Source organism: Haliotis rubra, unplaced genomic scaffold, assembly GCF_003918875.1.
Source record: "Haliotis rubra isolate DU_JTF1 unplaced genomic scaffold, ASM391887v1 Scf940, whole genome shotgun sequence".
NCBI lineage: Eukaryota > Metazoa > Mollusca > Gastropoda > Lepetellida > Haliotidae > Haliotis > Haliotis rubra.
This window is the reverse complement of record NW_025767680.1, coordinates 55,268-80,031: the sequence shown is the minus strand read 5'-3', so window position 1 is coordinate 80,031 and position 24,764 is coordinate 55,268. Positions and strand designations below refer to the sequence as shown.

Below are 24,764 nucleotides of genomic sequence, written 5' to 3'. Positions count from 1 at the left end.
GAGGAAGCTGTGTGAGGTGTAGATGTTGCTGTGGTGTGATGTGGGCTGCCAATGTTGCTGATATTTGAGGAGAGGAAGCTGTCTGAGGTGTAGATGTTGCTGTGGTGTGATGTGGGCCTCCAATGTTGCTGATATTTGAGGAGAGGAAGCTGTGTGAGGTGTAGATGTTGCTGTGGTGTGATGTGGGCTGCCAATGTTGCTGATATTTGAGGAGAGGAAGCTGTGTGAGGTGTAGATGTTGCTGTGGTGTGATGTGGGCTGCCAATGTTGCTGATATTTGAGGAGAGGAAGCTGTGTGAGGTGTAGATGTTGCTGTGGTGTGATGTGGGCTGCCAATGTTGCTGATATTTGAGGAGAGGAAGCTGTGTGAGGTGTAGATGTTGCTGTGGTGTGATGTGGGCTGCCAATGTTGCTGATATTTGAGGAGAGGAAGCTGTGTGAGGTGTAGATGTTGCTGTGGTGTGATGTGGGCTGCTGATGTTGCAGATATTTGAGGAGAGGAAGCTGTGTGAGGTGTAGATGTTGCTGTGGTGTGATGTGGGCTGCTGATGTTGCTGATATTTGAGGAGAGGAAGCTGTGTGAGGTGTAGATGTTGCTGTGGTGTGATGTGGGCTGCTGATGTTGCAGATATTTGAGGAGAGGAAGCTGTGTGAGGTGTAGATGTTACTGTGGTGTGATGTGGGCTGCTGATGTTGCAGATATTTGAGGAGAGGAAGCTGTGTGAGGTGTAGATGTTGCTGTGGTGTGATGTGGGCTGCTGATGTTGCAGATATTTGAGGAGAGGAAGCTGTGTGAGGTGTAGATGTTGCTGTGGTGTGATGTGGGCTGCTGATGTTGCAGATATTTGAGGAGAGGAAGCTGTGTGAGGTGTAGATGTTGCTGTGGTGTGATGTGGGCTGCTGATGTTGCAGATATTTGAGGAGAGGAAGCTGTGTGAGGTGTAGATGTTGCTGTGGTGTGATGTGGGCTGCCAATGTTGCAGATATTTGAGGAGAGGAAGCTGTGTGAGGTGTAGATGTTGCTGTGGTGTGATGTGGGCTGCCAATGTTGCAGATATTTGAGGAGAGGAAGCTGTGTGAGGTGTAGATGTTGCTGTGGTGTGATGTGGGCTGCTGATGTTGCAGATATTTGAGGAGAGGAGGCTGCTGTGTGAGGTGTAGATGTTGCTGTGGTGTGATGTGGGCTGCTGATGTTGCAGATATTTGAGGAGAGGAAGCTGTGTGAGGTGTAGATGTTGCTGTGGTGTGATGTGGGCTGCCAATGTTGCAGATATTTGAGGAGAGGAAGCTGTGTGAGGTGTAGATGTTGCTGTGGTGTGATGTGGGCTGCTGATGTTGCAGATATTTGAGGAGAGAAGCTGTGTGAGGTGTAGATGTTGCTGTGTGTGTGATGTGGGCTGCTGATGTTGCAGATATTTGAGGAGAGGAAGCTGTGTGAGAGGTGTAGATGTTGCTGTGGTGTGATGTGGGCTGCTGATGTTGCAGATATTTGAGGAGAGGAAGCTGTGTGAGGTGTAGATGTTGCTGTGGTGTGATGTGGGCTGCTGATGTTGCAGATATTTGAGGAGAGGAAGCTGTGTGAGGTGTAGATGTTGCTGTGGTGTGATGTGGGCTGCTGATGTCAGATATTTGAGGAGAGGAAGCTGTGTGAGGTGTAGATGTTGCTGTGGTGTGATGTGGGCTGCTGATGTTGCAGATATTTGAGGAGAGGAAGCTGTGTGAGGTGTAGATGTTACTGTGGTGTGATGTGGGCTGCTGATGTTGCAGATATTTGAGGAGAGGAAGCTGTGTGAGGTGGACCCAGCCAGGATGAAGGAAGGGGCGTCACTGGAGGAAAACTTGGTCAGTATCACATTTTTACTCATGTGAACAGATTGCCTGTTTAATTACAATACATCCACATAAGACATCCAAGCATACATTAGTGTGATTGGTTGTAGCCAAATTGTTGATGGTGCATATTCTTTTTCATAGAGATCGTCCTTGGGGTACATATATGCATTTTCTGCGGCTGAAAATATCATGTGACAGTTGTATCAATATTTTAATAAAATATTGTACAATAAATGAAAAAGCCTTTTTATTTATTACATGGCCCCCACCACATGGAGTTACCTCCCTAATAGGCATGTGCAGCCTACCAGGTAAGCACCTAAGCCCGTATCATCATTCCTTCTGCTGTCATGCATTGTGTACACATGCATACTATGACTATGTCTGAGACTTCAACTACTGTATGTATGGTCTTTTTTCGTTCTTTAGAATTCTCTTTTGACTTTGGAGTTGGTTATTTCTCATTTATGTGACTTTTGTATTTAAATTTACGCTAGCTTTCCCGTGGTTTACATAGGTGTTACTATTCAATGGCGGGAAGTTTGGCATGTCACGTAGTTGAAATATTGCTTTATTAAACAATTATTTCATGTCGCGTTGTCGCATTCACATATTTTCAATGTTTTATACGTGTATTTGGCTGTTGTTTTGGCCGTTAGCTACATGCGTTGTGTGTTTGCTTTCAGGCGTTTACGGCGTGTGTTGCCTGTGGGCAACGGTTACCGCCTGCAGATAGGCACGACAAGTGCTTATGTTGCCTTGAAAAGGCTGGGCATAACCCTGATGTGTGCAAACTTTGCCTCGGTTTCTCCCCCGGTGCCCAAAAGAGAAGGGCTGCCGATTTCCTTGTCTACAGAGAATTGAGGGAGGTGGGAGGGGACCCGGCCGAGGAAACACCCCCATCCAAAGCTAAAAAGGCTAAAAAGCCTTCTAAATCTAAAGGTTTTAAAGAATCTGCACAAATTGATGTCTTTCATACAGCAATTATTCCAACAGCATATGGACTCGGTGAAGTCCCTCATTCACGAGTCAGTTGGTAGGACTCCGGCGGGAGTTCCTCGCTGGCTCTGGATGGGGGGCGGAGAGTTCGGGGGTTGGATCGCCGGGCTCGGCTCGATCCATAGGCCTCTGTTGATCTGCTGCCGTTGGCTTTGGGTCCGGAAGCCTGAACCACCCCGGAGAGGGAGGGTTCGCACCCAGTCCCTCTCTCGGTGCTTGCGCAGGGACCGTTGAGTATTCCTGGTGTTCCGGTCCCTGCGCACCCTATCCCCTTGAGAGCGGAGGCTCCAGTTCTGTCTGGGCAGCCTGCTGCGTCTCGGGACCGGGATCCTGGCATGCGGTCGGTGGCTGGAGTGGAGAGCGTCTCGGGCTCTTCCTTCCCCTCATCGTGTGTGGCTCGGCATTCCACCGGGTCGGGGTTCGGGTCTTCTCTTCTCACCTCATGTTAGTGCCGGCTACTCTCGCGCAGTCACAAGGAAGGCATTGTCACCCTTACCTAGACAACTGGTTGCTGTATGCACTAACTCAGCCAGATCTTGTGTCTCTGTCGCCCGACCGGATCACCAGAGTACGGGAGATAGTATCTTCGTTCCTCTCCCAGCCCCAGGCACCGGCGCAGACTTGGCTCCGTCTATTGGGTCATATTGGCAGCCACAATCTCTGTCATGTGGCAGGCACGGTTGAGGATGCGCCCTATACAGCAAGCTTTGGCGAGTCTGTGGGCTCACTCTGAGGATCTGGAGAAGTCTCTCACAGTTCCCGAGTGGTTTTCTCCTCACCTTCAGTGGTGGACTGATGTCGGGAATCTCTCCAAGGGGGTCCCTTTGGAAATCCCGACGCCAGCTCTTACAGTTCAAACAGATGCATCCCTCAAAGGCTGGGGGTGTGTGTTCTGGGCAGTCTGTCGGTGTCCGGAAGCTGGTCCGAATCCGAAGCCCACCTACTCATCAATGTCTGCAGTTGGTTTTCTAGCGCTTCCGGGAGCATGTTCAGGGCCAGGTGGTTAGTCTTCAGTTAGACAACCGTACGGCCATGTCGTACATCCTGAAGCAAGGCAGCATGGTGTCCCTAACGCTCCTTTGGGAGACGTGGGAGTTTCTCCTTTGGTGTGACCAGTGTGACTGTCAGGTGATTCCTGTCTATCTCCCGGGGCTAGAGAACATGCGAAGCAGACACGCTCTCTCGCCGTATCCTGGCCCGGCATGAGTGGATGCTTGATCGGCAGATATTCGGAGTTATCTCCCAGTTGTACGGGTCGTTCCAGGTGCATCTGTTTGCGTCAGGCGGGACGAATTAGATACCCGTGCTCTACTTTCAAATACCGAACCAGAGGGTGTTGGCTTCCGACGCCTTCCTGCTGGATTGGACGGGCAAAGTGCTGTGGGCATTTCCGCCTCTACCACTCATTCCCCGGGTCCTCTCCCAGCTGTCCACCAAGCCAGCTCGGCTACTTGTGCTTCTGGCACCGCTTTGGCCATCACAGAGCTGGTTTCTGGTAATTCTCAGGTTTCTGGCTCAGCCTCCTGTTCTATTACCCTTACGACGAGACATTCTCACTCAGAACGGTGCGCCGCACCCCAATCCACGGATTCAGTGGGTGGCTTGGCCTCTGTCAGGTCTAGCCTCGAGGCACGCGGAATTCCTGCAGCAGTTGCACAAACAATTCCGGCTTCGAGGCGGGATTCGACAAACGTTAAGTACGAGGATAGATATGCGCGCTGGTGTTCAGATAGGGGAATTGCAGATCCCTTTTCTGCGGATTTAATCCGTGTTTTGGAGTTTCTGCAGTCTTCGTGGCTACTCCACCGCTATTTCCACCTTTCACACCCCTGTCGATTGTGCTGTCCTGGGGCAGCACACTTTTATGCAGCGCTTCCTAGCTGGCGTGGATCAGGTTTGACCTGCTCTCAGGCATACCAGCCCACCTTTGGATTTGTCAATCGTGCTAGATTGGCTGTCCGGTCCTACTTTCTCATGTCTATCGACTATTTCCGTTCAGCTGTTTACTTGGAAGGCTGTGTTTCTGGTGGCGGTGACATCTGGGAGAAGGGTCGGTGATTTACATGCCATGTCTGCAGACCCGGCACTGAGTGTGTTCCATCCAGATCGCATCAGTAAGCGCCTCCCGGATAGTTACCGTCCGAAGGTCAATCACGCTTTCCATGTGACAGCTCCTATCAAACTTCTTACTCTTGCCTAGCCTTCCACATTGGGGACCTCTGCAACAAGCACTCATCCGCTGGATGTCCGTAAGACCCTCAAGGTCTTTATCAAACGAACACAAGGGATCCGTACAGATACCCATCTGTTCTGCTGTTATGGTGCCGGGAAGGCTGAGGCTCCTGCCAGCAAACACTTTCTCGCTGGCTTGTGTCGGTCATTTGTGCTGTGTATAAGGCTAAGGGAAAGCCTCCCCATGAGGGGTTGAAGGCTCACTCGGTCAGTGCAGTCACCACTTCAAAAGCTTTTGCAGCGGCACTGCCCATCGAAGAGATTTGCTCTGCTGCTCTTTGGAGCTGGCCTAGCACTTTTATATGGCACTATCAGCTGGATACACATTCCCGTGATCGAGCACACTTTGGCCGTTCTGTTCTCTCCAGTGTGAGTCTTGGTTATTTGGTTTTAGGATGCTGTGTTCAATTGTTGTTTAATTGACACATCCACTGTTGATTCTTGCCAACTTTCAATTGCTCGATTGAGATATTCGGTTGTGAGTTACGGTGCTCTCTATAGAGTTTTCACGCAGTGGGCGGTGTTTGTTTACACACTGTATTATGTGTTGTCATGCTTAACATGTTGAGGTCGGTCCTCAGTATGTTTTCTCCCTGTCGGGTCACCTCCCATAATGCCTCTCGCGAAAGCTTCGTGGACACGTGACAGGTGAGTGTTATGGCGTGAGTAACTTTTTCTAATTACGAGATCGCTATTTATTTGTACTGTGACAGAATTCCCTCCTCCCTGGTCTCCGATTTTTTGGAATCTGTGTTAATGCATATATGTACAGCAAGGACGATCTCTATGAAAAAGAATTAGATAAACCTGTAGAGGTTTCCAATTCTTTGAAGAGAATTGTCCTTGGGGTAGGGCCGCCCACCTCCTCGCATTTCTGTTCACTGATTTGTTCAGCAGAAGGAATGATGATACGGGCTTAGGTGCTTACCTGGTTGGCTACGCATGCATGTCAGGGAGGTAACTCCACGTGGTGGGGGCCATTTTTATTTATTGTACAATATTTTATTAAAACATTGATACAACTGTCACATGACATTTTCAGCCGCAGAAAATGCATATATGTACCCCAAGGACGATTCTCTTCAAAGAATTGGAAACCTCTACAGGGTTATCTAAGTTTTTGTGTGAAAGTTTCATACATTCAGGTGTGCATGATGCAGGCTCTGGTTCTCTCCGTTGATTGTAACAGTAGATGTGTTTATGTCCTGCAGGGTAACCTGAAGGGCTACGTGGTGTCCATTGTCGAGGCCATCACTGGGTCAGCGCTGGTGTGTCCCACTATCATGAGGGAGGTGTTCCACTCCGTGAAGGAGGCCGCAATGACGCACTATGATGGTAGGTGATATTGTGAAGGTGACATCAAGCACTGATTGTAAGGGATGTCACTTGGTGATATCAAGAACTGATTGTAGGTGATATCAAGCGCCGATTATAGGGGATGTCATGTAGGTGATATCAAGAACTGACTGTAGGTGATATCAAGCACCGATTATAGGGGATGTCATGTAGGTGATATCAAGAACTGACTAGGTGAAATCAAGTGCCGGTTATAGGGGATGTCATGTAGGTGATATCAAGAACTGACTGTAGGTGATATCAAGCACCGATTGTAGGTTATATTCTTCAGGTGACATCAAGAACTGACTGTAGGCGATATAAAGCACTTATTTTAGGTGATATCGAGCACTGATTATAAGTTATGTCATGTAGGTTCATCTTGGGGGTGATATCTTGCACTGGTTGTAAGTGATATCATTGGCAGTGATAGCTTGGGAAGGCAAACAAAATTGTCCTGGTGAATCTGAACACCTCACTCTTGAAATTCTCAGTGAGGCAAATCAGTGTGAACACACTGAACACAGTGTGAACACTATAATGAAACACCTACTCAGTCACTTTCTGAAGTGGTCACCTGTGTTTCCAGGAAGTCCGACCATCAAGTACAGGGTGGTCAGCAGCTTTGTCTTCCTCCGATTCTTCGCGCCTGCCATTCTGGGACCCAAGCTGTTTGACCTACGGTCAGACACCGCGGTGAGTTGGCATGCTGTCATGTTGTGTCGGTGTCTAAATGATGGTGAATATAGGTTGAGCATCACGTCACATTGCCATCACACAACCTATATTTAGATCAGAGCAGCGAGGATTGTGGTGGTGGTGGTGATGGTGATGATGGTGGTGGTGATGGTGGTGTTTGTGATGATGGTGATGGTGGTGTTTGTGATGATGATGGTGATGGTGGTGTTTGTGATGATGATGATGATGATGGTGGTGTTTCGATGATGTTGATGTCGATGGTGATGGTGGTGTTTGTGATGATGATGATGATGGTGGTGTTTCGATGATGTTGATGTCGATGGTGATGGTGGTGTTTGTGATGATGATGATGATGATGATGATGATTGGTGATATACATATGTTAGACTTTCTGTAACACATGTACCTTGATGATGATTGGTGATATACATATGTTAGACTTTCTGTAACACATGTACCCAATATTTCAGGACATGCTGGTACATCGAACCCTCACATTGGTGTCCAAGGTCATCCAAGGTCTAGTCAACCTCATCAGCTCAAACTCAGTGAGTAATAACATGTCTTCAGCATACCCTGTCAGTTCACACCAACTAAAACTATTACAACACAAGAAGAGCATAGAATACTAATACATACCTGATGTGAGATGGAGGAGAGTTGACTAATCAGACGGATATTATGGATATCTGTGTTGTGTGTCTCCAGGTGCCTTTCAACCTGAAGGAGGAGTACATGGTGCCCGTGTTCGACTGTCTGTCCGAGGACACACACATGGATGCTGTCAGGATGGTGGGTGTTACACAGCTTTAGATGTACAGGGATCTATGTAGGGGAAATGGTTGCATTGACAGTATCTTCATTACACTGACTGTATTGTTACATGGATGATATCCACGTGATGCAAGTCTGTTTTGTTTGTATGTACAGTATTTTCATTACACTGACTGTATTGTTACTTGGATGATGTCAGTCGGATGCAAGTCTGTTTTCATAGAAATGCACACAGACACAACTTCCATTGTGGGATTCATTTTAAAAAGTGTCATGTTGATAATTTACTTGTTACCATGGTGACACTTTCTGATTATTATACTAATCTGTAGTATCATAATATATTTCCTTGGTATCGATTCCTTGATGTTATGTTGGTATGTTTGGGCACACAAGTCACCATGGTTACAGTTCCTTGTTATTAAATCAACTACCGATGCCATCCCTGTTTCAGTTCCTGGACATCGTCTCCTCTAGGACCGGGGCCTATTCAAGGAACATAGAAGCTCCAATAGCACTCAAGGAAGGGTAGGCACACTCAAGATATGGATATTCTCATTACTGAAAATATCAGATGTTAGTGGGATGAGATAAATCCCAACAGCACAATGATTTTGTAACAAGGAATTACTTGTACTGTATAAACTAAGCATCCCAGCCCTACAAAGCCGTCAGTTGTTACTATAATTTCTGTAGCTTTGCTATGGTCGGGCAAGATTCTCCTGGACAGTAATATAACAGTACTTTCACCTGATTATCGTGTATATCTCCTTGTAGAGACTTGTTCTCGCCTTCTAGGAACATACTCACTCCCTGGTGAATCTATTTATGCTCAATATTGTTATGTTTATTTTATGATAACTGTTAGCAAATCTTCAGTTTAATCAATATTTGTCGTATATTTATAGACGCATTCATGGATCGTGGTGAGAAAGGCGCCTCAAGTCATTCCTGATAATACTGCAGATCAGCCTACAAACCGTATATGTTGCTTGCTAATGCCCATGTTCATAATGCTGGTGCTATGTCGAAAAGCGCGTTATGGGGCAGTCTGCTGGTAAGGGGCCAGGAAGAGATCGCCTCTACTTCTCTATCAACGCCGCCACAGACTAAGAAAAGACGTCCATTCTCTTCTTCAACGCGCAGAAGAAGTCTCACGGTTACCAGACCTGAAGGCAAAGAGCTACGCTGTAGCTCAGCTAATGCACCAGAAATCTTTCAACGAAGAGATTGTACAGCCTCACGAGATAGATCGCCTTTAACGAACCCTCATTACTTCTACCAGAAGTATCTATGAGATCAGCGGCCGCTAATCAACCTCTACCACTACTGCAGGTCGTCCCCTACTACAGGCACAATGCAGGACAGCTGTTCGACATAATACCCCTCATACTCCCGGATTGAAGTTGAGGCACATACCCATCAGCTGCTCATGGCGAACGCTTCATCTACATCGCAGCAGTGTCAACCCATGCAGAACTTCCGATCCAGGGGAATTTATGACTCAATTCACCAACAAGAATCTACACCTCAAGGTGACGCTCGAGAACGTTCGCCTTCGCGAAGGGTTCCACAGTGGGAGGACTCTGTCATAAAAAGACACTGACTTCCAAAATGGTAGCCTTGTTACCAAACGCGATTCAGCCTTCTACATCCCGTAGGAGTGGACATTTCTCTGCGCCAGGGAGAAAGTGGTATCAATGGGCTAGAAGCTGGAACCAGCCAATAGGACAATGGCCAAAAGCCCAGACCAGATTTCACAGGGATCTTCTACACAGCCTCACAGATATTTCTGTCTTTTCTACACTAAGTTGGAACATAAATGGCCTGTCTAGTAAACTTGGTAATAATGATTTTAAAGCCTATTTAAGTAACTTCAAGATACTTTGTCTTATTGAGACCTTTTGTTAGTACACTAGTAAATCCACAGTGGCTTGATGGCTATGATATTTACTACAGTCCAGCTGTAAAGCTATCGAACATGGTCGCTTGTCTGGTGGCATATGTGTTTGTATCCATCAATCACTTTCCCCGATTTACCAAAATAATCAACACGAATGTTGATAATCTACTTTGCATAAAACTAAAGAAAGAAGCTTTTCACTTAATAGGGACATAGCTTTGTTATGCACATATATCCCACCAGACGGATTCGTCATATTACACTAGACATAACACTGATTGTCACATAAATCAGATTGAGACTTTCGTCTTAGAAAATCTGACTGATCTCCAGGACTCGCATATAGTTCTTTGTGGTGACATGAACGAGAACAGGAGAAGGAATAATGTTCCTGTTGAACTTGATGCACGGAGTGCTGAATACATGCAGAGAGACACTCTCTGCCATGATTACGTCAATGTGTCAAACCGAAGTCACATGACAAGGTGATTAATAAATTTGGGCGATACTTCTTGACCTTTGCTATGCTCTACAACTTTATATTGTAAATGGAAGAGTTGCCTATGACATGGAAGGGGGAATGTACATATATAGGCCAGCAGGGTTGCAGCCAATGATTATTTTATTTGCACTCCATCCTTCTTTCAGTTTATTGAGAAACTAAACATTGGCTTAATCGATCTGAGTCTGATCACTCCATTAGAACTGACCTGTAATTTCTCGCATGTACACTCTCCACTAGAAATCCTTCTAATCTAGAAGAGAAAGTTGTGTGGAATGATTCACTTTAAGGATACAATTTTTATCCATCTTGGCGACCTTAAACTATCTCTGTTGCATGATGTAATCACCGATGCGTTAGATATCGATATAGAACTAGCAATGCGACTTTGTCAAAATTATTTTAGGGCCACACAGTGCATGAGGAAGACGACTTAACCTTGATAGGAAGCCTAAAGTTAGACTTAACAAAGAGTGTAGAGCAGCTAAACAACGTGCTAGAAAAGCACATAGAAGATTTAGATGTAATCGCTCTGATAACAACCGAAGCCTTATACTGTAGGGAACGAAATAAATATAAAGCTTTTTGTAGACAATTCAAAAATAAACCAATGCAAAAACAACCTTAGAAAAATTAAACGACTCTTTACATAACCCATCCCTTTTCTGGAAACGAAGTCTGCTCACTCAGACAAAAAAATCAGGCCCCAGTAATCAGATATCAAAAATCAGAATGGCTTTTGTCCATTTTAAGTCAGTCTTTAAGAATAACAATATCTTTCAGATTATCCAGAATGAAGGTAACTCTATAGATGACTCACCCCTATACTGATGACATAGACAGACAGGTGCTAGACTGCCATATTACAGACAGTGAAATTTTGAATGCCATTAATAGTCTTAAATGTGGTAAATCACCTGGTCTCGATCTGGTTCTGTGGAAATGTTGAAAATGTTCAAGTTCTGAAATTCTGCCATTTCTTAGTAAATGTCTTAACAAAATATTCAATGATGGCTATTTCCAGAAGTCTGGTCACTTCAATTATTGTCCCAGTTCATAAAAAGGGAGATGTAAACAACCCAGACAACTACAGAGGTATATCATTAATGAGTATTTTAGGTAAAAGCTTTTACATCTATTCTCAATAATAGACTTACACTGTGGGCAAACATGCACGATAAAATTCCGAATGTCAAGCAGGATTCAGGAAGTCTTATTCCACATCAGACCATATTTTCACCATATATGCAATTATTCATAAATGTTTATCTCGACGCAAATCTAAATTGTATGTTGCATTTGTTGATTTTAAAAGGCATGCTCAACTCAGTTGATCGCTCCAAACTATGGTTTTGTCTTTAGAAATGCTGGCCTGGGAGGCAAAATGTACACCATGCTTACGTCATTGTATTCAAATATCAAATCATGTGTGCGCAGAGTCAAGGTGGTTTATCTGATTTTTTGATTGTCCAGTCGGTTTAAGACAAGGATGTATTATGAGCCCTATCCTGTTCTCTTTCTTCATAAACGAATTATATAATGATATTTCGCTGCAAGGTAAGCATGGTGTCCAGTTATTTCCCTCGACATTATTGAAATATTTATGTTACTTTTGCAGACGATGTAATTCTAGTATCTACCTCAATTATTGGGTTACAAAACCAACTAAACATACTAGAAAGATATTCTTCAGAATGGTAAGCTATCGGTAAAACTTGAAAAGACTAATATTGTTGTATTTAGAAAAGGTGGCCCCTCTCTTCAAGGAAAAGTGGTGTTTTAATTCTAAACCCGTTAATGTCATAAATCATTATAAATACCTCGGTGTAAAAGTATTTCTTTTACTATGAAATGGACACATTGTGCTGCAGATTTAGCTCTCAGAGCTAAGAAAGCACTATTATACCTCATGTCCCTTTATAACAACGTTGGTTTCCTTACCCACAACGTTTTTTCAAATGATTTGATGTACAAATTCAGCCTATTCTTTTGTAATGGTTCGAAATGTGGGGCTTCCAACCTTTCCAAGCGCTTGAAAGATACACTTACTGGCCTGCAAGAAATTTTTAGGATGCTACACAATCTACCCCTAACGACATGGTATATGGAATATGTGGGAGATTTCCAGTTTTCATTAATGCTCAAATTAGATGCTTAAAATACTGGCTAAAGATAGTACAAATGCATGATCACCGTCTCCGTAAAATTTCCTACAATATGCTTCTTCATTTAGACAGTAGCGGGCAAAGAAACTTGGAAACGCCCCATATAAGGAACCTTCTTTGTTCTAAAGGTTTTGGTATCGTCTGGTTAAACCAAGGCGAGGTAATGTCAATGTTTTCCTGAACCAGTTTAGAGATAAGCTGTATATGTATTTTTCAACAAGAATGGCACTCGAGAGGTTAGAAGAAAGCTCCCGTTTTGATTTTACAGACAGTTTAAGTCCCTTTTAGAACCAGAAAGATATTTATCCCTCGTGACTACAAAGAATCTGAGACTGCTACTTGTAAAATTTAAAATTGGGGCTATTAGATTTAAAAGTAAATGAAGGAAGAAGACTATCCATTGATAGAAATTATAGATCATGTCCATTTTGTAAAAGGCATTGAAGGCGAATTACATTTTCTTCTTGAATGTCCAGCCTATGATAAAATCCGTTCTGATTATCTCCAGAACTGTATTACAATCAGAAGTGATAATGCAGCATTTTACAAAATTGTTTCCTAATCACGATGTCTCCATTTTAAAAGATTATGACTGTATATCCATCATGCTATTATGTTGAGAAAACAATTGTTATCCTCCTAAATAAGAACCTTCTTTGTAACACGCTGTATATGGGCGGTGGCCTTACATACAAATAAACATATTTGACTTTGACTTTGACACATTGGAGGATGATAGAGATGACTTACCTACTCTATCTACGTCCGCTAACCCTTAGCGTTCGAAACATCGAGAAGGATCCTGCTCCTACACCTAGCCTCTCTGGGAGAGAGATCGCAGCCTTTACAGGCGTTTGCTTTAAGCCACTCACCTCAAGCTAGTGGTTAGAGTGAGGAGAAGACTCTCACAGGAGTTCACCCTATGATAGACGTTCGCGAAGAGATAGCGCACCTCATAAAGGTTCGCGAAGAGAGGTATCCATAGATACAAGCTCGACAAACGATGATGAAGGTTCGAGAAGGGAGTTAAGTTCGCACACGGAGGATTTGCAAACGGACTTCGTCTTCCCAGACTCAGAAGTAACAGCATGGATTGCTAATGGGTTGAACCTGGAGTCTCCTTCTAAGGAGAAGGATGATATCTACACTTATATGATGCGCAATGATGACTTCGACCCCCTCACAATCCCTCCGATAGAACCTATATCCAAGGTACCCTCCAACCTTCGCACAGCCTATCGCGAAGGCTTTGAAGGATCAGAGTCAGCAACTACCATCATTTAATAAGAGGAGATTCCCCTTACACCATATGGATCCATTTGTGAAGGCGCCGGATTGGGATGATATGATCAAACTGGTGAATGATGCCCGGAATAAGATGTATAAAGTGGAAGACAAAAAGCTATCGCAGTTGGATACTGCCACAAAGAGATCCTTCTTTTGGCTGGCCAGATCCAGAGCTATCAATGAATCATTGATAAATAAATTCCAGAATTCAACTTCGGAAGAGGATAAGATGATATACTCAGCCCTCGTTACACAAAAGAAGGATCAATTCTTTTTGTCGGACCATCTCACATCAATATCTGCGGGACATATTTGGAGGTCTAATAGGCGATGCAGCTAAGGAAGCTTCGCGCATGATAACAGAGAGGTGATGATGATTAGAACCATAGATACTCTGGCTAACATCATCCACCATACCTCTCAGAAGTATAACAACAAGTCCAAGTATTCGGAATACAGAAAGCTAAGGACAAAAGTACGCTAGCTTCAAAGGCAGTAAAGAATCTTTTAGCTGCCCATCCGGAAATTACAGAGGAAACTCAGGGAGAGGCCGCTCCCCAGAGCTTCCAGAGGCACTAGACGTTGATATCGCCTCGAAACGACTGGAGTCTTACACCCCCAGCCGTTCCTGTAAAACTATCAACAGTGGGTGGACGTCTACAAGGGTACTGGAAAAATTGGGGGGATACTAGAGTACTAAGAGAAGGTTACAAAGTACAACTAAAAGCTACACCTCCGCCAAATCCTCAGCCCGATGGTCTTCAATTATGCTGAGGAACAGGCAGTCAAACCAGAAGAAGCCATAAACGCATTACTGGAAAAATATGCGGTGGAGATAATAGATCGAGGCGTTTCACTCCAGGCTTCTATTCCCCAATTTTTCTAGTACCCAAAAAAGAACTCCAAGGAGAAGTTCAGACTGATTTACAACATGCGCGAAATTCAACAAAGACTACTTTACTGAAACCAGACGGGTTCAGAATGATCCACCTGCCTCAACTCAAACCTCTCATCCGTCCAGCAGATTACATGGCCAGCATAGACTTGCAGGATGCATACCTTCATATCCCGATACATCAGGAATCAAGAAGGTATCTACGATTCCTATTCAGAGGGCAGCACTTCCAATGTAAAGTCCTACCGTTTGGAATATCTTCGGCTCCGTGGCTATTCACACGAATAACCAAGCCTATTTTCGCATACCTACATCATCGAGGTCCTACGCTGAAATGCGCTTCTACTTGGATGACGAATTCAGGTTCACCTAAAGATGCCAGTATCCTCAAACGACAACTGAACTTCACAATCAAGTTGCTCACTCAACTAGGATGGTTGTTGAACCTGATGAAGTCAGAGTTGGAACCAAAACAAGACCTACAATTCCTGGGAATAAGGTTTATCACCACACAGAATCGGATTGCCGTCCCAGAGGGATCGCTGGGTCAAGATACAAACCGCGTGATTCCTCCAGCAGGTCATCTCTTCGCTAACACTATGATCATGGCAAAAGTGCTACTCGGTCTGCTAACCTCGGAGGAGGACTTGACTGGCGCACAGGAAGGTTACAACTAAGACCGCTGCAACGGTTCCTGATAAAACATTTAGACAGCCGCCAACCCTATCTTGCTGCCGGAAAACCTCAGGAGATATCTACTGTGGTGGACACACAGGTCGAAAACTTACATGAAGGGACCTATTTACAAGAGCCGCCTTCGACATGCATCTCTGCGCAGATGCCTCGATGCACGGATTGGGTGCACATCTCAATGATCAAGTAGCCTCGGGAAAGTGGTCCAAAATAGAACAGAAACTGCACATCAATCTGCTAGAGATGAAAGCAGTGATCAACGCCTTACAACTATGGTCGAGCTTGCTGAACAACAAAATGTTGATGATACACACGGACAACTCTACAGTAGCGTTTCTCCATATAAACCGGCGGGAAACCACAAGGTCTCCAAGCCTACTGCAGCTCACAGTCCAGTTGTTCCAGATAACACAGGAAGCGTTTCTCGAACATAAGGGAGATAGGATCCCCTTGCATAGACCTGTGTTTACCACGGGTTCAACAAACAACTAGAGACGTTTGTCTCACCAGTTCCAGATCCTCAAGCTTGGGCAACAGATGCACTGAGCATGTCGTGGGAAGGATTAAACGGCTACGCTTTTCCACCCCCGATATTACTGCCAAAAGTACTGTTCAAGATCAAACAGACTCAAGACGCTACAACTGACTTTGGTCGCGCCTTTACTGGCCAGCGAGAGCATGGTTCCCCCAGACCTAATAGGGAGATCTCGAAACCCAGTAATCAAATTACCAGAATGTCCGAACCTACTAATACATCCACACACCAAGCAAGTCCACAGAAACCCAACAGTGTTCCAGTTAAGCACGCGGTGGACAGTATCAAAACATGCTTGAAGAAAAGAGGATACTCCATAAGGCAGCCAATGCAGTAACACTAGCGCTACGCAGATCGACTGCAAACCAATATGACGACAAATGGCTAAAGTTTGACACTTATGCAAGGCGGAAAGGCTTCACTGCGATGATAGCCACTCATCCTCAAGTGGCGAATATCTGTGTCATCTTAAACAGACCAGACACCTGAAGGGTTCGACACTATCTACATACCTCGCCAAGCATCAGTACAGTGATTACTATGAAAACAGGCATCAAGTTGACGAAAGTACCAGAATTACTTGCTCTGCTGAGATCTTTGAAGCTGGAGGACCAGCAAAAAATCAGAGCTCCAAGCTTGGGATCTAAATGTAATTCTAAAGGCCATCTTACCAGTGATGTCTACTGAACCACTAGATCAGATTACACTCGAGCTGCTGACACAGAAAACGCGTTGTTCTTGCTTACGCTTAGCCATACAGCAGCTTGCATATCGGAGATACATGAGTTGGACTTTGGTCGAACTACTTTCGACAGAGGGCAAAATAACGCAGTTCATCTAGGACTTAGATGGGGACTTAGATGGTCAACCAGATAGACAGTTCCACTCCACTCAGCACTGTCTACAGTCCTTGGTCCACAGGATATAAAGGACTTATCCTTGTGTCCATTCAGAACCCTGAAGATATATCTTCAAAAGACTGAAACGAGGAGACAAAATTCAAGCGCCTGTTCATCCCAATATCAACACAGACTTCAGCAGAAGTCTCAAGAACGACCATATCGTTCTGGATGAGAGCCGTTATATTGAGAGCCTATAAAGCAGCAGGACTAGAACCTCCTAGAGCTTCCAACCCACACGAAGTCAGAGCACTGGCATCAACATTAGCTCTGCATGGAAATTGTTCTATACCAACAATTATGGAGGGATGCTTTGGAAGTCGGACACAGTCTTTTGCCAACCACTACCTCCTCGACACATAGCCACTGAAGACGCCTCAGGCATTCACCAATTTGACCTCTCCTGAGTGATTAAAGATCCTGTAGGGGTAATAACCTTACCTGTACATGAAGGGGTCGCGAACTCATTTATGATAAAGATCTTATCATAATCTATGGGTTGTTATAAGATATCTAGTAATAGGAGACACTAGTTTATCTGTAACCACATGTATCAACATGATTCAACTTGTCTGAGAAGGAAGTAAGACAAGAAAGTGGACCCCCAAGTTATAACGGAAGTTGGAAGAATAGGATCCTGACTCATGACGAGAAGCCCTCCCAACCTCCCCGCTGAAGATACACTTGAGATTTCACAGCAGATCCAAGTGCATGGGCTGGAAATCAGGAGAGAGTGACAAGTATGGACATGTCACATGATATGGTTTATGTGGGAAAGGGCAAGGTAGGTAACTCGTGGGTGAGTATTGTACGTCCGCTTCGGGAACTTCAAGGGATTCAAGTGTTCCACTACCATTCGAAAGGGAAAGGGAGATAAGCAAAGATCATGAGTCAGGATAAGTATAAAATATCAATTTTACTTTAAAAATTACATGTTTATTTTATGATAACTGTTAGCAATTTGTTTCCATCATTCTGGTGGTGTCTTCCAGGGTTATGATGATTTTGATTGACAGCAGATAGAGATGTTAATTGTTTGTGTAGATATGACAGAAGAGAAGCCTGTTTAACCTATGTATGTTTTTGACAGCCGAGAAGCCACTGTGTAGTATTCCAATAGAAGATATACTAGCTGTGGAACGACTTCAAGAGAATTCCTTCAAAATGAACTATGTAAGTAGTGACCTTGTGGGTCTTGATTGAAGAACATTATTACACACTGTGTGTGTGTGTGTATGTCTATGACTGTCTATCTGTGTGTGTCTATGTCTATCTGTGTGTGTGTCTATGTCTATCTGTTTGTGTGTGTCTATGACTGTCTATATCTGTGTGTGTGTGTATCTATGTCTGTGTGTGTATCTATGACTGTCTATCTGTGTGTGTGTGTGTATATCTATGACTGTCTATCTGTGTGTGTATCTATGACTGTCTATCTGTGTGTGTATCTATGACTGTCAGTCTGTGTGTGTATCTTATGACTGTCTATCTGTGTGTGTTTATCTTATGACTGTCTATAGGTGTGTGTGTGTATCTTATGACTGTCTATCTGTGTGTGTATCTTATGACTGTCTGTGTGTGTGTGTGTGTGTGTGTGTATCTATGACTGTCTATCTGTGTGTGTGTATCTAATGACTGTCTATCTGTGTGTGTATCTATGACTGTCTATATGTGTGTGTGTGTGTATCTATGACTGTCTATCTGTGTGTGTGTGTATCTATGACTGTCTATCTGTGTGTGTATCTATGACTGTCTATCTGTGTGTGTGTGTATCTATGACTGTCTATCTATGTGTGTGTGTATCTATGACTGTCTATCTGAGACTGTGAGTCTGTCTATGACTGTGTCTATCTGTGTGTGTGTGTGTGTGTGTGTGTGTCTATGTCTATCTGTGACTGTCTCTATTGTGTATTTCAGATGTTCCAAGTGGTCCAGCCGTCCAGGGCTCTCTACATCCAGGCCAACAACTGTGTGGAAGAGAAGGAGTGGTATGTTCCATTTATTAACTATGACCTACATAATGTCTACATTTAGAATGTTAATAAGGATCCAAGTACTGCTGAACATGTAGCTCTGGCAGTGTTTTACCTGTGTCCCTATTGCAGGCTGGATATCCTCACCAAGGTGTGCAACACCAACAAGAACCGGCTGAACGTGTACCACCCTGCTGCCTTCATCAACGGACATTGGCTGTGGTGAGTTAGGTGGCTTTATCCAAATATTGGCAGATCAAGACATAATCTGTTCCTCGTGGAGAGTTGACCAATAACTCTAAGAACTAAGCCAGTTGTAGCTCTAATCATGGCGCTAAGACAGTTGAAACTCCCATAACCTGCAAGTTGTAGCTCTAACACAGTTGGGAGAACGCCATTAACCTTAACATCATATCCCTGAGACAGATAGAACTGCCATTAACAGGAAGTCGTAGCCCCCAACACTGACATGCAAGTTGTAGCTGTAAGACTGTTGGCCTTCCCATAACCTAACATTGACCAACAAAAACAAGGGTGAATCCTTTGCCCTGACACCATAGACATGTGGGGCTGTTCCAGGTGGAATGACAAGGTGGGGAGATAGACAGGTCGAACAGTCATAGACCTGTTGTAATTGACAGGTCTTTTCCTTTTCCATCCATATCAAAACATTTTATTCTTATTTTAGTAATAATAACTGCAACAGGTACAAACAAGTGCAGATTTGCTGAAAGCTAAAATACATTCAGATCTGAAGGCAAACACATATCTCAGTTTGTTGAAAATTGTGCTTATAGGATTACCAATGTTCCTAAGCTATTAAATTCAGACCCCAATAAATCTTGACATTCCACTAGTGTACATCATACAGTGCATGGACTTGATATCACTGCTACTGTCTGTCCTGCTTGTCTGCAGCTGTAAGGAGGCCGACCTGACTGCCCGGGGGTGCTGCCCAGTGTCCGGGGGACTGCCCGTCACAGACATCCAGCTGGACATCGACTCAGACAGGGAGGTGGAGAAGATACACTCCCTCTTCCTTGGCCACATGGACAAACTGGACTCTGTGCTAGGTAGGTTTGTGATATATAGGAGTGGACACTTGAGAGTCTTCTTCTGTAGAATCAGTTCCTGCTGAGATGACATCTTGTACTCTGTATACTTGTGAGACTAGTTGCATAATAGTCTCTCTCCATACCTTTCTTGTCAGCAAACTGCTTGTTGTGATGATCAGCTGAGCTACACAAGGAAACAATTATGCTCTTAAATTCTGAAATGTCAAGTTCTACTGCACCTTACATCATCAGGATAGCAGACGAAGGTTCCAGGAAACAAACGTCTGTAGTAGACTGCCAGTCTCTTATTTGTCATGTGACTGACCTTGTCACAAGGTGGAGGTCATTGTCTGACATTGCCATGAGATGGAGGGCATATGTCTGATATTGTTATGAGATGGAGAACATGTGTCTGACCTTGTCGTGAGATAGAGGGCATGTGTCTGACCTTGTCATGAGATGGAGAGCATGTGTCTGACCTTGCTGTGAGATAGAGGGCATGTGCCTCATATTGCCGTGAGATAGAGGGCATGTGTCTGACCTTGCCGTGAGATAGAGGGCATGTGCCTCATATTGCCGTGAGATAGAGGGCATGTGTCTGACCTTGCTGTGATATTGTCTGACCTTGCTGTGAGATAGAGGGCATGTGTCTATTGCCGTGGAGATAGAGAACATGTGTCTGACCTTGCCGTGGAGATAGAGGGCATGTGCCTCATATTGCCGTGAGATAGAGAATGTGTGACCTTGCTGACATGTGCCTCATATTGCCGTGAGATAGAGAACATGTGTCTGACCTTGCCGTGAGATAGAGGGCATGTGTCTGACCTTGTCATGAAATGGAGGGCATGTGTCTGACCTTGTTACAAGATGGAGGGCATGTGTCTGATATTGCCGTGAGATAGAGAGCATGTGTCTGACACTGCCTTGAGATGGAAGACAGATGTTTGACTTTTACTAACCCCAGGGATATGACATGGCATGAACTAACAACCAGCTGCATGTGATATATGAGGATCTATCCTGCTGTACTTGGTCTAACAATCTCACATTTACTAATACCATTGATAATGTTGGGGGCACAGGTACAAATATACCACAAGTGTCTCTCTGTATAAACAAATGTGCCCAGATAGCTATTGTTGGATTCGTTCTGCAGTATGCGTGTTATGAAGGACGACGCTATGGTTAGACTTGACATACTGTGCGATGTTGAAATTTGAACCACACAAGTCTATATAGGAACCAACACATGAATATCCATTTAAGCTGTTCCACATTCCTGTTAGGTTTCTCCTATATTTCCATCAGACCAAATCAAACAAATGTGGTGGTTCTGATTACACCTCTTTAAAATTTAGGTAAGGTAGGTGTGATTTTATGGGGTGTTTTACCTTTTTTTTTAAGAAGTAAAGTACAAACTAATAACAGATTTATTAATGTGTAATTGTTTCTTCAATCAAGCTTGCGGACGTCATGTCGACTTTCTCTATCAGAATGACTGATGTCCGTCAGTGCCGGGAAAAAACAATGGTATCTGAAAGCTGATTATATTTGTACCACTAAAAAATAGGGTCGGCACCATAATTCAAGGGTTGGTCTGGTAATCAGAACCAAACCATTTCGTTTTTTAGGCCTCAGGTGTTTTTTGAGGGTACATTTGCTTATACAGAAAGATATAGGCGCTTAGTGTAGTAGCAGAGGAGGACTTACTTTGTTTGATGTCAGTGGTGTTCAGGAAAATATGATCTGTGCATCTCCCCCCCGATGTGCTATAATGCATGCGATGCTTGACATTCACAGATAGCATGCAGGATGACGACCCGGGTAAGATATGCTTCGCTTGTGCCTGTCTGCATGTGTCTCACTTGCTGGTGTTTCCTTGCCTGTCTCTGTCGGTTGTCTTGTCTTCCTAACATGTCCAGTGTGTCTTTTCTTTTTAGTTTTCACTTAATTTATAGTGTATTTTTCTCCTCTGTTTCATATTTAAGTAAACATATTTTCAGTACATGTCACAGACAGTTAACTGGGCTTACACTGTGGTCTATATGTCTGCCATTCATCAGTCTCCAAAATCAAGTCAGAAACACTGGAGCAATGGAGTGGAAGTTTCACCAGTGTGAAACACAGTTGGTCTCAAGAAGCCTATTTTTGGACTACTTATCCATTTCTGTCCACTATGGAGTGAAATGTGGATTAATGTTTGGCTGGACACATGTGTTCTTTCATTTTGTTATTTCTTTTTTGCTGACCTTGATTTATTCTTTGCATTTTGACATGGTCCAAAGTTCTGTTAAAATATGTAGGGGTGGCGGGGTAGCCTAGTGGTGAAAGCTTTCGCTCATCGCGCCAAAAGGCGAGTTTGAATCCTGACATTGGTACAATGTGTGCAGCCTATTTCTGGTGTCCCCTGCTGTGATATTGCTGGAATATTGAGTTGAATCCTGACTCACTCAAAAATCTGTTTACCTAGTTGCTTGTTGACATTTTAAAAATTGTGTTGTATCAAGTTGTATGAAAACAAGGACCAAAAACATAGCCTGTGTAGCTAACTAATAGCTGAGAAACTACCCAGAATATTGGCAGTTATAGTCTGCCTTTTTCAACAGTAGTGCTAGTATATTTGATACTGCTCACCTTTGAAATTTAACATCTGTCTTGTTGATTTCAGCATCTGTTGACTTTTTTGTCCTTACAGTTTGTTGTTACCTTGTTCAGGGTGTGTGACTTGGCTGGTTGTGCATCACTTTTTCCCAGTAACCATGACGATCTGGGTTAGAGTTGGTCTTCAGTATCCATGCTTGTTGTACATGGGTTCTATCAGGACTAGGTTGTCAGGCTAAGTGCATGGTTGTCATGGTGTCCACCGCTGATCCAGCCCAGATTATCTGCTGACTGCTGTGATTTAGCTGAAATATTGTTGAGTGTGGGGTGGATTCTTGGGTTTGTTATTGATGTCAACAACCCAGAATGTAATTATTTACAGCCTACCGAGAAAATGCTGACTGTCAAGTACATGTTGTCAATCTGCGTGTGCAATGAGATCACATGATACGTGAAACATGCTACACCAAGCACACCTGTTGACAGTGGATTAAAGGAAATCTCTCTAATGGAAACATATATATTGTGTGTTACCTTACCTCAGTGTTCTCTTACGTAGTACTTGCCTGATGTGAGTGTTCTGTCCCTGACGTGAGTGTTCTGTCCCGTGAGTGTTCTGTCCCTAACGTGAGTGTTCTGTCCCTGACGTGACTGTTCTGTGACTGAGGTGAGTGTTCTGTACCCAACGTGAGTGTTCTGTCCCTGACGTGAGTGTTCTGTCCCTGACGTGAGTGTTCTGTCCCTGACGTGAGTGTTCTGTCCCTGACGTGAGTGTTCTGTCCCTGACGTCGAGTGTTCTGTCCCTGACGTGAGTGTTCTGTCCCTGACGTCAGTGTTCTGTCCCTGACGTGAGTGTTCTGTCCCTGACGCTGACGACATGAGTGTTCTGTCCCTGACGTCAGTGTTCTGTCCCTGACGTCAGTGTTCTGTCCCTGACGTGAGTGTTCTGTCCCTGTCCCTGACGTGAGTGTTCTGTCCCCTGGCGTCAGTGTTCTGTCCCTGACGTCAGTGTTCTGTCCCTGACGTCAGTGTTCTGTCCCTGACGTCAGTGTTCTGTCCCTGACGTCAGTGTTCTGTCCCTGACGTGTTCTGTCCCTGACGTGAGTGTTCTGTCCCTGACGTGAGTGTTCTGTCCCTGACGTGAGTGTTCTGTCCCTGACGTGAGTGTTCTGTCCCTGACGTCAGTGTTCTGTCCCTGACGTCAGTGTTCTGTGCCTGACGTCAGTGTTCTGTCCCTGACGTGAGTGTTCTGTCCCTGACGTGAGTGTTCTGTCCCTGACGTGAGTGTTCTGTCCCTGACGTCAGTGTTCTGTCCCTGACGTCGAGTGTTCTGTCCCTGACGTGAGTGTTCTGTCCCTGACGTCAGTGTTCTGTCCCTGACGTGAGTGTTCTGTCCCTGACGTGTTGTTCTGTCCAAGATGTGAATGTTCTGTCCCTGACGTGAGTGTTCTGTCCCTGACGTGAGTGTTCTGTCCCTGACGTGAGTGTTCTGTCCCTGACGTGAGTGTCCTGTGCCTGATGTTAGTGTTCTGTCCATGACGTGAGTGCTCTGTCCCTGACGTGAGTGCTCTGTCCCTGACGTGTGTTCTGTCCCCTGACGTGAGTGTTCTGTCCCTGACGTGAGTGTTCTGTCCCTGACGTGAGCGTTTTGTCCCTGACGTGGAGTGTTCTGTCCCTGGCGTGAGTGTTCTGTCCCTGACGTGAGTGTTCTGTCCCTGACGTGAGTGTTTTGTCCCTGACGTGAGTGTTCTGTCCCTGACGTCAGTGTTCTGTCCCTGACGTGAGTGTTCTGTCCCTGACGTGAGTGTTCTGTCCCTGACGTGAGTGTTCTGTCCCTGACGTGTTCTGTCCCTGACGTGAGTGTTCTGTGCCTGACTGGCGTGTGTTCTGTCCCTGGCGGTGAGTGTTCTGTCCCTGACGCGGAGTGTTCTGTCCCTGACGTCGGTGTTCTGTCCCTGACGCCAGTGTTCTGTCCCTGATGTGAGTGTTCTGTCCCTGACGTGAGTGTTCTGTCCCTGACGTGAGTGTTCTGTCCCTGACATCTGTGTTCTGTCCTGACGTGATTGTTCTGTCCCTGACGTGAGTGTTCTGTCCCTGACGTGAGTGTTCTGTCCCTGACGTGAGTGTTCTGTCCCTGACGTCAGTGTTCTGTCCCTGACGTCAGTGTTCTGTCCCTGACGTGAGTGTTCTGTCCCTGACGTGATTGTTCTGTCCCTGACGTGGAGTGTTCTGTCCCTGACGTGTTCTGTCTGTCCCGACGAGTGTTCTGTGCCTGACATGAGTGTTCTGTCCCTGAGGTGAGTGTTCTGTCCCTGACGTGAGTGTTCTGTCCCTGACGTGAGTGTTCTGTCCCTGACGTGAGTGTTCTGTCCCTGACGTCAGTGTTC

General features: G+C 44.8%; 1 protein-coding gene across 1 annotated transcript in view; it reads left to right on the top strand.

Moving 5' to 3' along the window:
* The window catches only part of LOC124264764 (ras GTPase-activating protein 3-like), a 65,400-nt gene that overhangs the window by 29,745 nt on the left and 10,891 nt on the right, over positions 1-24,764 (top strand). The window contains exons 12-23 of the mRNA XM_046699544.1: positions 1,768-1,842; positions 6,276-6,399; positions 6,989-7,095; positions 7,569-7,646; positions 7,807-7,890; positions 8,327-8,400; positions 17,744-17,766; positions 17,842-17,924; positions 18,666-18,736; positions 18,854-18,943; positions 19,640-19,794; positions 21,577-21,600. Coding sequence (XP_046555500.1) covers positions 1,768-1,842; positions 6,276-6,399; positions 6,989-7,095; positions 7,569-7,646; positions 7,807-7,890; positions 8,327-8,400; positions 17,744-17,766; positions 17,842-17,924; positions 18,666-18,736; positions 18,854-18,943; positions 19,640-19,794; positions 21,577-21,600 — 988 coding nt within the window. The remainder of the gene's footprint in view (positions 1-1,767; positions 1,843-6,275; positions 6,400-6,988; positions 7,096-7,568; positions 7,647-7,806; positions 7,891-8,326; positions 8,401-17,743; positions 17,767-17,841; positions 17,925-18,665; positions 18,737-18,853; positions 18,944-19,639; positions 19,795-21,576; positions 21,601-24,764) is intronic.